Source organism: Pelodiscus sinensis, chromosome 12, assembly GCF_052426305.1.
Source record: "Pelodiscus sinensis isolate ZL-2025 chromosome 12, ASM5242630v1, whole genome shotgun sequence".
NCBI lineage: Eukaryota > Metazoa > Chordata > Testudines > Trionychidae > Pelodiscus > Pelodiscus sinensis.
The window spans coordinates 1,064,028-1,076,184 of record NC_143063.1 but is presented as its reverse complement, the minus strand read 5'-3'; the positions used below and the strand labels follow the sequence as shown (position 1 = coordinate 1,076,184).

General features: G+C 60.2%; 1 protein-coding gene across 10 annotated transcripts in view; it reads right to left on the bottom strand.

Annotated features, from left to right (window-relative positions):
- Window positions 1-6,777: 6,777 nt before the first annotated feature.
- MTSS2 (MTSS I-BAR domain containing 2) overlaps window positions 6,778-12,157 on the bottom strand; it is a 56,043-nt gene continuing 50,663 nt past the window's right edge. For all 10 annotated transcript variants that reach the window (XM_075940632.2, XM_075940631.2, XM_075940635.2 and 7 more), the window contains one exon: window positions 6,778-10,536. In XM_075940632.2, coding sequence (XP_075796747.1) covers window positions 9,761-10,536 — 776 coding nt within the window. In that variant the 3' untranslated portion in view covers window positions 6,778-9,760. The remainder of the gene's footprint in view (window positions 10,537-12,157) is intronic.

The window sequence follows — 12,157 nt, the reverse complement described above, 5'->3', positions numbered from 1 at the left end:
TCTGGGGGCGGGGGAAGCGCATGGAGTCTGTGCCCCCCGCTGAGGGTTCCCCGCCCTTGCCTTTGGAGACTTCACGTGCCCCAGGCCAACGGGCAGAGGAGAGCGGGATGCACTGCACCCCGTGGCCGGAGCTGCCAGCAGCTGGTGCCAAGGTGCAGTAGAGGGACGGGGCAGAGCCAGGCGTGCTGAGCCAGTGAAGCGGTTCCTGGGAATCGTGGCCACTGCAGCGCTAGACCGGTGAGTCTGCACCGTGGGGACCGGCGGGGCGATGGCCCACACCTGACTCTTGAGGGCAGACCTGGTGGGGCTGTGCAGAGGGGCCTGCCCGTGGGGAAAGCGACCAAGGCCCAGCTGATTGACCCATCCAGGGGCCTGGATCCTGTCCCAGCGGGGAGCAGCCAGACCCCCCCGGGAGCGTCTCAGGCTCTCAGACCAGACGGAGGGCTGGGGCCCCCCAGAGAATTGCGGTGCCCACCAGGCCAAGCTCTGCCAGCCGTGATCTGTCCAGGGCGGGTCCAGCCCGGCAGAGCTGCGGCGGCTGGAGATCGAGCTGCGGCTAAAGGAACTAGAGGACCGTAGGGAGGAGCGCCAGGATTGAAAGAGGCAGCGGCAGCATGAGCTGGCCATGGCGGAGTGGAGGAGCCCCGGCTGCGGTGAGTGGGCAGGGCCCCAGGGGGCCCGGGATGGCCACACGCTTGGAGAAGCTCATGTTGGCCCAGTGTAAAACGTGGGGGACGTGGACGGACTCCTCAGCACCTTTAAGCAGGTCTGTGAACTGCACCAGATTCCCCCAGCTGACCAGCTGCAACCGCTCAGCCCTGGGCTGGGTCAGGAGGCCGCAGGGGGCTCAACCAGCTGGAGGATCTGCAGCCGGGCGACTACGAACGGGTCAAGGAGGCCCTGCTGCACAAGTTCGGGCTGACCCCCGAGATGTACAGGAAGAAGTTCCGGGGGGGCAGAAGGGGCCACAGGAGACCTGTGTGGATCTGGCCTCCCGCCTGGCGCAATCCTGCCGCACGTGGGTGCGCGGGGCCGGAGCCCAGACCGCAGAGGAGCTGCTCAAGCTGATGATGCTGGAACAGTTCTATGAAGCGTGTCTGCCCAGCCTGAGGCTCTGGCTCAAGGACCGAAGTCCAGAGGGCCCCCAGGAGGCTGGGAGACTGGCGGATGAGTTCACAGAGAGCCAGTCTGGGTGTGAATGGGAATTGCGGTGAGAGGGGGAATCGCGCAGAGACCGGTTCTCGGCTGAGCAACAGAGTCACCTACGAGGTGAGCCCAAGAGACAAGGACCAGCCATCTGCGCCCCAGAGAACCAGCCAGGGCCAGGCAGAGCCAGCCCAAAGGGGCCCACAGGACCTAACTTGCCATCGCTGCGGGTAGAAAGGCCACAAGTGGGCTCAGTGCACCTGTGACGGACCGGGCCGTGTCTGGGCACAGCTGAGGGCGTCCGCTCAGGGTGAACTGCTCGAATCCGGGGCTCCTCACAGCCCCCAGACTGGTGACCTCTCCACACAGGCCACAAACCAGTCCCACAGAGCTTCAGCTGCCTGCCTGAAGCCTCCCGAGCAAAACCCCTCCGACACCCCAGCAATATCCGTGCCCCAGATGGCCCCAGGCCTATACACGGGTGGGGGGTCCTAGCACCCAATCCCACCTACCCCGAACAAGTTCTGTCCGGTTCCAAGAAACCAGCCACAGATCCCTGGTCAATTTACCCTCTGGACCTTACCACAAATCCCGCTGGGCCAATCCTTTAGCATCTAACAACTAAAGGTTTATTATCACAAGAAAGAAAAGCCTGAGTGTGAGGTTGCTAAAGGATAGTACATTACATGCACCGAATCTCCCAGTCCTCGATGCAGGCTCTAGCAGAGATGTTACAGCTGCTGGTTTAAAAGTTCTTGTTGCACATCCTAGGATCAGGATGGGTTCACAGGTCTTCCGGGCTCTTCAATCCCTGCAGTGCTGCCTCTGGGATGAAGTGCTGAGCTGAAGACCAAGATGGCTTCGACCACATGGCCTCTTTATACCTCCTTCCTGGCCTCTTCTTGGCCGCAGCAGGTCACCTGGCCAGCGGCCAATCTCTGTGCTCCCTGCTGGCAGCTCTCAGGTGTCAGCCTCATTCTTTAGGTGTGTCCTGGGCCCATTGAGAGCCACTGTCCCACAGGCCCTGCCCAATGCTCAACCACATGCAGGGAAATCTTCACTATCCACACAAGTACATGCTCATAATTGCACACACAGACATTATACAAACACATGAACAGCGTCCATAGGATCAGCAGACAGTGAGCTTCCATTCAACACCCCACGTGGCCCCTTTTATACCATTTGTTGGGGCCAGCACCCCCACCTATGGGTGCAGCAGTAATCTGGCTGCTTCCCTCAAATTCAGTAACGTGACAGCACCAGGACAGGTCCCAGGACCTGGGATTTCCCAGGGTTCTGGGGGAAGGGCAGGCTGCCCCAGAGGCAGGGGCTGGCAGGCAAACCTCAGCTCAGAGAGAGGGGAAGGATGCTCAGTGCCCCTCCCCTGGGAGGTCTGACCCTCGGGAGGTGGATTTCTCAGGTGGATTTCGCCGGGCGGCCCCTGTGGAGCGAGAGCCTCGTGCCCCTGGAGGTGGATGGCAGGGAGGTGACGGGTTTCTGGGACACGGGGCGGAGGTGACGCTGGCCCGGCCCGAGGTAGTGGCCCCAGACCGTATGGTGCCCAACACTCCGCTGACCCTGAGGGGCATAGACAGGACCCCGTTTAAGGTGCCCGTAGCCCGGGTGCATCTGAAAGGGGGGACCCAAGAGGACCCTAGGGAAGTGGGGGTGCACCCGCACTTGCCCACCGAGGTGCTGATGGGGGGGTGACCTAGAGCAGTGGCCAGATGGATCCCACAGGGCCCTGGCCACCACCTGTAGCCAGAGCCAGTGAGGGGCTGGCGACCCTGACCCCGGGGAGGGACTCCTGCAGGGGGCTCAGGGTCCCATCCCACTGGATACGGGGTCCAGCCAAGCTGGGACTCCAGACCTAGACAAGGGCGGAGAATAGGTCTGTCCCCCTGCCCCAGCTGCTGAATTCCAGGATGAGGTGCAGGCAGACCCCTCCTTGCAGATGCTGAGACCAGGCTGCTCTCAGCACAGCTCGGCCCCTGGGGGAGAAGCGGCTGGGAGAGATTCCTGTGGGAGAGGGAATTCCTGTACCAGGAATGGCTTCCCCCAGGGAAGGTGGGGGGATGGGGGCTCCAGCTGGTGGTGCCCCAAAAGTATCGCTACAAGCTGCTATACCTGGCCCATGATGTCCCCTTCTTGGTACCAGCTGAGGCAGGGTTCCCAGGACTCCCCAGAAGCGTCGCGTATAAATCTGCTGCCCTCTCCCCATGAGGAGCCCCAGCCAGGGGCTGGCCTGCAGAGCTGGAGCAATGAGCAGGGAATGATGAGTTTCTATGATGAGGTCACTGGCTCTGTAGATGTGGGGGACTCGGTAGATGTGATACTCCTTGACTTTAGCAAGGCTTTTGATACGTCTCCCACAATATTCCTGCCAGCAAGTTAAGGGATTGTGGATTGGATAAATGGACGGTAAGATGGATAGAAAGAGGCTAGAAGGCCGGGCCCAGCGGGTAGTGATCAATGGCTCGATGTCAGGATGGGGGTCGGTTTCTAGCGGAGTGCCCCAAGGTTCGGTTCTAGGACGGGTTTTGTTCAACACCTTCATTAATGACCTGGATGAGGGGATAGATTGCACCCTCAGAGAGTTTGCAGATGACACTAAGCTGGGGGGAGAGGTAGATACGCTGGAGGGCAGGGAGGGTCCAGAGTGACCTAGACAGATTAGAGGATTGGGCCACAAGAAATCTGATGAGGCTGAACAAGGACAAGTGCAGAGTCCTGCCCTTGGGACGGAAGAATCCCAAGCATTGGTACAGGCTGGGGACTGACTGGCTAAGTAGCAGTTCTGCAGAAAAGGACCTGGGGGTTACAGTGGGTGAGAAGCTGGAGATGAGTCAACAGGGTGTCCTTGTAGCCAAGAAGGCTAATGGCATATTAGGGTGCATTAGGAGGAGCATTGCCAGCAGATCCAGAGATGTCATTATTCCCCTTTATTTGGCTTTGGTGAGGCCACATCTGGAGTATTGTGTCCAGTTCTGGGCCCCCCACTACAGAAGGGATGTGGACGCATTGGAGAGGGTCCAGCGGAGGGCGACCAAAATGATTAGGGGGCTGGAGCACATCACCTATCAGGAGAGGCTGAGGGATTTGGGTCTGTTTAGTCTGCAGAAGAGAAGAGTGAGGGGGGATTTGAGAGCAGCCTTCAACTTCCTGAAGGGAGGTTCCAGCCCTAGGGGTGTTTAAATCCCGGCTTGACAAAGCCCTGGCTGGGTTGATTGAGTTGGGGTTGGTCCTGCCTCGGGCAGGGGGCTGCCTCCCGAGGTCTCTTCCAGCTCTGAGAGTCTATGAATGTAGCTGGGCCGATCAGGCTCCCAGCTGGGGCCTGAAATTCACAGGGTTGCTGAGCTGAAGCCATCTCAAGCTGCGCTATGGGGCGTGCCCTGGTGAGGGCCTGCAGGCGTGTGCCGGGGAGGCGGAGACCCAGCTCCCTGGGGGGTTGGATAAGCCAGCTGGGTTCTCCATGTCCCCTCTGTGAGCCTCGCTTCTCTGCTGCAAGGGGCTGTGGATGCAGCGTGCGTACCAGTCCCAGCTTTCCCCAGGCAGCTCTCTGCCACTCCCGCGTGCTGCTCAGCACCTCCGTACCGGCTGCAACCCGGCTGTTTGGCAGCAGCGACACAGGGCCCCGAAACCCTCAGCCTGTTTTCCTGGGTCCTGATCCCCAGGCTCCCGCTGTGGGCTGGGACCCCCGGCCCCTCACGTCCTTCACCCAAACCTGCACTATCCCCCCACTGGGCCAGCCCCTCGTCCCCCACGCTGACTGCCTGGTGACAGGCTTGGCCACGGCCGCGTCATGGTGCGGTTCCCCGTCCTGCAGCTGCTGTGAGGCCACGGAGAAGGGGCAGCCAGAGAGCCCAGGCCCAGGGTGGGAGATGAGAAGAAAGCGGTGCCAGGCCTGGAGCAGGGTTTCTGGATTGGGTGGACCAGGCCTTAATGACCCTGCCCGTCCATCTGGGAGAGGGCAGCTCCCAGGACCCTGGGCACGGGCCCAGCTCTGCTGCTAGTGACGCAGCCCAAGCCACTGGGCCCCCAGTGCTTTCGGTGTCGGAGGCAGGGCCCCGCTTGGAGAGACGCGGCCGTCGGGGCAGCCGGCGCCTCTGGGCTGCAAGGGCCCTGCCCGCCCGCAGGGGCTCCCAGCAGGGAATCCTGGGACTGGCAGGCCGAGAGGAGTCCAGTCCCCTGCCCTCCCGGCAGGGCCGACCGTCTAGACCGGGCTGTACCGGAAGGGGCGGAGCCAGGACACCTCCCTGCTTCCCCACCCAGACCATGATTGGTCTGGGTGGGGGGGGGCAACGTGAAGCCTTTGCCCCGCCCCCCGAGGTTCCCCTTGGGCGACTTCACGCGCTCCCCCTTCTGCCCTTCTGGCTTGGGGGCGGGGAGCTTGCAAAGTCTCCTCCTGCCCCCCAGGAGTGCCTGGTGCTTCTAAGCACCACGTGCTTCTGCCAGGACTGAGGAAACTTTGTGCACTTGCTGCCGCTCCCAGGTCCTAATTGGCCTGGGGGCGGGGGAACGGCAGGGCCTCTGCTGGCCGGATCTGGCCCACGGAGGCCCTTTTGCTCCCCCTGGCCTAGCCCATCCCTGCAAAGTGTCTGGCCAACCTGCTCTATCTCCAGGGATGGGGATTCCACAACCTGCCCCGGCAACTTATTCCAGAGTCAATCACCCTGACAGGCAGGAAGTGTTTCCTAATGTCCGACCTAAACCTCCCTCACTGCAGTGTAAGCCCATTGCTGCTTGTCCTGTCATCAGAGGCCAAGGAGAACAAGTTTTCTCCCTCCTCCTTGTGACACCCTTGTAGATACTTGAAACCTGCTCTCCTGTCCCCTCTCACTCTTCTCTTTTCTAAACAAGCCCAAGTCTTTCACTCTTCCCTCATGTTCTCTAGACCGTTCATCGTTTTTGTTGCTTTTCTTGAGACCTTCTCCAATTTCTCTGCATCTTTCTTGAAATGCAGTGCCCAGAACTGAACACGACACTCCAACTGAGGCCTAACCAGGGCAGAGCAGAGCGGGAGAATGACTCCTCGTGTCTAGCTCGCAGCACTCCTGTTAGTGCAGCCTAGAATCAGGTTTGCTTTTTGTGCAACATCATCCCACTGTGCGTTCATATTTAGCTTGTGGGCCACTCTGACCCCGAGATCCCTTTCTGCAGAATCCTTCCCAGACCGTCACTTCCCATTCGGTGTGTGAGAGACACGGATTGTTCCTTCCGAAGTGGAGCACTTTGCATTTGTCCTTATCGAACTTCATCCGATTGACCTCCAACCATTTCTCCAGATGAGTTTGCATGAGGAGCCTGCATATTGCACCACACAGACATACAACAATAAAAATAGAGCAAGTGACCTCATTTCATCTTGGAAAGGCACCTCTTGACGGACTGGACCGTAATGCAAGGTTAGAATGTCGGACCCGATGGTTCCCAGGGCACCAGCCGAACGAGCGACTGGCTTGATAACACTGTCCCAGCGAAGGCTTGGGTATCCTCTAGCTTAGAACCGTAGGAGCAGTCAGCTCAAGCCAGCGTGTCCAGAGCAAGCAGCACCCGGTCTCCTGTCTGCGACTAGGACTGGGCCACCCCCCTGGGAAGCGGACCAAGAACACACACGCACACCCCGGCTGTTAATTACAGTACAACTTTTATTAATACTGGAATCTTCACAGTGCATTCGTTACTTGTAGCAGTGACTATTTAAATCAAGGGTGGGGCGGGGCACAGGATAATTATCTGGAAAAGAAACGAAAACGAGAGGGGGAGGAAAGGGTTGCAGGGGGAGAGACAGGAGCACGGGGGAAATAAATTAAAAAAGGAACAAGTTAACAACAGCACCAGAAAAGTTACTTCAGTTGAAAGACATTTTGTTTAAAGGAAACATTTTTTCTCTGTACAAAATGAAAAATGAAACCAAAAAAACCAAACATTTGTCACGCGTTATCATCTGTGGGCACAATAAGAGGGGCCGAGAGACGGGACGGAAAGAGGTTGTAACTAAATCATTATTACTAAGACAGTGTAAGGGCAACAGGGTTGCGATGCGACACACACACACACACACATACACACATCTGGGCTGGGGTCTCCCATTTAGAGCTATGTACAGCCTGGTTTCTGCTGTGCTTCGCAAACGCAGGAGTGGGGCAGGCAGGGAGGGAGGAGAGGTTGTGCTTTCTCAAAGGCCTTTCGCAGACCCTTACAATAAACATTTGTCAAAGCCTGCCAGGCCACTGGAGCCCAGGGACGCAGCTCGACTGCAGATCCGAGATGGCTGATTTCACATCAGCGCTGTCGCCTGGCCTGTACTCGTATTGCACCCCCCCCCCCCACTGCTGCAGGCAGGGGCTCTGCTGACTGCAGTGTTTGCAAAGCACCGGGTGAGGGCAGGCTATGGGGCGATGAACAGCCAGACCAAGCCCAGAGCAACACCCCTGAAATCCTGGCCCGGCCCATCTCCCCGGCTCCCATGGGCTCAGCTGCTCTCCCGTGCCAAACACAGCGGGGCCAGGGCAGCCCTGTCCAGTGGCCCGGGGCCAGGCCGCTGTCAGCTGTCAGGTGGGGGCGGGACCCTAGGGGCAAGGCCAGCGCTTCTGGCCTCTTAAGGGGGGGGGGATTAGACCAGCTCTCAGCCAATCATCACCATGCCTCTAGCCAGCTGGTTGGTACTGTTCATTCCTAGCCAATCAGCTGCAGGGAGAGACCCGCTCTCCCTTTTCCACACCAAACCCCACAGATCACATGGCTGCTGCCATTCGCCAGGACACCCGCCCCGGCTCCCTTCCCGCCACCGCTCGCCACCATCCCGCCTGCTTCCCACGGCACCTTCCCCTTGCCAGCACAAACGGGGGCTTGGGCGCCCTGGCTCTGCCGGCTCCACAGGCATGGAGGGGCCGGCAGTGAGACTCCGAGGCCTCCCGGTTCCACTGGGGTCACCTAGCCTGGGCCCCCCGGGCACAGCACCGGCCATAGGAATCCCCCTCGCCAGTGACCCCGAGAGCCGAGCTCTGAGACAGCCCCCCGAGACCCCTGGAACTGAGCTCTGAGACAGCCCCCCGAGACCCTGAGAGCCGAGCTCTGAGACGGCCCCCAGTGACCCTGAGCTCTGAGACAGCCCCCCGTGACCCCTGGAACTGAGCTCTGAGACAGCCCCCCGAGACCCTGAGAGCCGAGCTCTGAGACAGCCCCCAGTGACCCCTGGAACTGAGCTCTGAGACGGCCCCCCGTGACCCCAAGAGCCGAGCTCTGAGACGGCCCCCCGTGACCCCGAGAACCGAGCTCTGAGACGGCCCCCCGTGACCCCTGGAACTGAGCTCTGAGACGGCCCCCCGTGACCCCGAGAGCCGAGCTCTGAGACAGCCCCCCGTGACCCCGAGCTCTGAGACGGCCCCCCGTGACCCCGAGAGCCGAGCTCTGAGACGGCCCCCCGTGACCCCGAGAGCCGAGCTCTGAGACGGCCCCCCGTGACCCCGAGAGCGGAGCTCTGAGACGGCCCCCCGTGACCCCGAGAGCCGAGCTCTGAGACGGCCCCCCGTGACCCCGAGAGCCGAGCTCTGAGACGGCCCCCCGTGACCCCGAGAGCGGAGCTCTGAGACGGCCCCCCGTGACCCCGAGCTCTGAGACGGCCCCCCGTGACCCCAAGAGCGGAGCTCTGAGACGGCCCCCCGTGACCCCGAGAGCGGAGCTGGCGAGAGGCAGCCCCCCTGGTTTTAGCACTGCTGGCAGGGGAGAGCCCACCCCGCGCTAATCCCTCCCTGCTAAACGTCCCACCCGTTCCCAGTCTGCACTTGTCCCTGCTCATCTGCAGCCGGTCAGTCCCTGGCTGGTCCCCGTCTCTCCAAGGCTGGGACTGGCCCTTTCACCCGCCACCTCTCTGGCCCCCTCCCATCTACCAGCAGCCCAAGGCCGCGGTGGCAGCAGCGCCCAGGACAGACTCAGAGCCTGTCGCCTGCCACCACCCCACGGTGCCCCAGCAGCAGCCGATCTCCAGCCCTTCCCAGCCCAGCAGGGCCCCTGGCCTGTGTACCCGTCTCCTGGCTGTCCCGTCACAGCCAGTCTCGCCGCCCGAGAGCGCGGCACGCTGCAGGCTCCGCCACAGCCACGCACGTGCCAGCCCCCACGTCCACTCCCGGGGGCCACTCCCACCAGTGAGGGCCTAGCCGGGAGGCAGCGACACCAGCAGCACCTCAGGGCCTCTCCCCAGCAGATCCAGCGAGGGACGGAGGGGTGCTCGGAGCTCGGGGCAGAGCGCGGCGGGAGGGGCGTGTGTCTGTCTGTGTGTGTTCTGGAGATGGATGATGCAGGTCCCCTGTGGGCGGCCCCTCTTGCAGCCCTGGCTCTGGCTGGCAGCAGTGTCCCGGCCAGGCGGGCGGTGGGGAGGGGCTGGGGGCGAGGAGGAGCAGGAGGGTGTGGGAAATGAAGTATAAAATAGGCTCCCAAGCCAGGCGCCTTGCCAGTCTGCGAGCAAAGACTTTTCATTTCCATTGAAAATTGAGACTCGGCTCTAGCTCCAGAAAGTGGCTTTGCTCCGTGATGCTCGGGCGGATTTCTCTCCTGCGGACCCTGGTCTCTCTCTTCCCGTCGGCTGCGGGGGGCAGGCGGGGGAGTTTTATCACAAGATCCGCGGGGCGGATCTGTCGTTGGTGATGGTCCTGCGCAGGCGCACCCCACGCCGGATGGCGACCAGCATGTCTTCGGCAGGGGGGTCGCTGGAGGCAGCCGGTGGCGGAGTGGGCGTCTCCTCCCCAGGGCTGGGGACCGAGAGAGAAGTGGGGAAGGGGAATTGGCCTTCACCCAGAGCATGGGCACTGGCCACCAGCTCACCAATCTTCTCCACCAGGCTGTGCCGATTGGCAGCCAGCTGCTGGTCCTCCTCCTCCTCAGCAGAGAGGTGCTGCCCGGCGGTGCCCGGGTACACCGAGATCTCCGTGGCGCCGCTGCCCCAGGCCGTGTTTGGGAGGCTGAGCCTCTTGGGGGAGGCTTTGGCGAAGTCCATGGCGTTGGGCGAGGCGTCGTCGGCGTAGAACACACACTCTTCGCTGCCCACCCGGGTGGGCCCCGCGTAGCCAGGGGAGTCGGGCACCGTGGGGGTCTTCACCGGGACTATCGGGGGCCGGATGGGGATGGGCCCGGCGTTGGAGAGGGTGCGGCGTACAGAGGGCTTGGTGGAGGGCGTGCGGCGGATGGTGGCCACGCCAGGCGTGGCGCTGGCCGGCAGGGGGGTCCCCGTGGGCAGCCCGGCGGTGGAGGCAGGGCGCTTGGTCTGGATCATGCGGCGATAGTTCTGCGCGATGTTGCTGTTGCGCGGGATGGTGGAGGATTTGTCAAACTCGCTCTGGCTGTCGCACTCCACGTCACCGTTCACCGAGTAGCAGTCGTAATCCGAGCCTGGGGAAAACACGCAGCGTCAGCAAACACCGGCAACACCGCCACATGCCACGCAACCAACACCCAGTGTCAGTGTGACACTGGCAACACCGCCACACCACCGCAGGCCACACAACCAACACCAACACGCAGTGTCAGCGCGACACCGGCAACACCGCTACATCACAACCAACACCAACACGGGCAGCACTGCCGCACCACTGCATGCAACACAATCAATACTAACATGCAGCATCAGTGCTACACAGACAACACCACCACACCACCGCATGCAAAGCAATCAACACCAACACAGGCAGCACCGCCCCCTCACCGCATGCAATGCAATCAACAATACCATGCAATGTCAGCGCGACATGGACAACACTGCCATACTACGGCATGCAAGACAACCTACACCATCACGTGGAGTCAATGCATCACAGACAACACTGCCATACCAACACAATTGATACCACCACACACAGTCAGCACGACATAGGCAACACCACCACACCAACAAATGCAACATCGGTGCAACGCAGGAAACACCACCACACCAATGTGCGCAACACAATCAACACCACCACACAGTGCCAGCACATGGGCAACACCACCAGGCCAATACATGCAACGCAATGAACACCACAACGTGGCATCAGTGAAATGTGGGCAACACCATGACAACAAATCTAAAGTCAGCGCAACACAGGCAACATTATAAGGCCAACACACGCAATGCAATCAACACCAACACACAGCATCTGTGTGACACATGCCACAATACTCCCAACAGCAACACAACCACACCGGCAACATAACCCCAGACACAACCAATAACACACAGCATCACTGCAATACACACACACCACAACACCAGCAGCAGCAAAACAACTACAACCACAAAATGTGCAATATGACCACCAGCAACACAACCATAACACATGCAAGGCAATCAGCACCACACAGCATCAGCAGGACACATACACTCCATGCCACCACCATCAGCAACATCACCAAAGCCACAACATGCGCAACACATCCACCAGCAAGACAAACACCTCACATTCAGCGCAATCAACACCTCACAGCATCAGCATGACACACACATGCCACAACCACACCGCCGCAAGTTGCAACATAACCAGAGCCACAATACATGCACAACAATCACTAATGTCAGCATGACACACAAACCATGACCTCCACCTACACAACCAGCCACACCATGCACAACACCACCACAAAACATGCCACATAACCACCAGAAAGACAAACACCACTGCACGACATAAACAGAACTTGCACCAACAAAACCACTTCCACACATCCCAAAGCCAAAACACCAGGACACACAATCAGCATGATCCAAAATACACACCATCACAAACAATACAAGCGCAACAGACTACAAATAAACCCACAATACAAACAACCAGATTTCATGCCTCACGATCAAACCACCACACTACACGACACAACCATAACACCACAGGAATAAGGAACCAGAGCACAACACAAAAATCATGCAACACACATGCCACTTACAAGATGGCCACGACCCCCTACCCCACAGGCACAGGCACAAACCAGAGCAAAGCCCTTCCGCCAGGCCACGGCCACGGCCACATGGCAAACTACA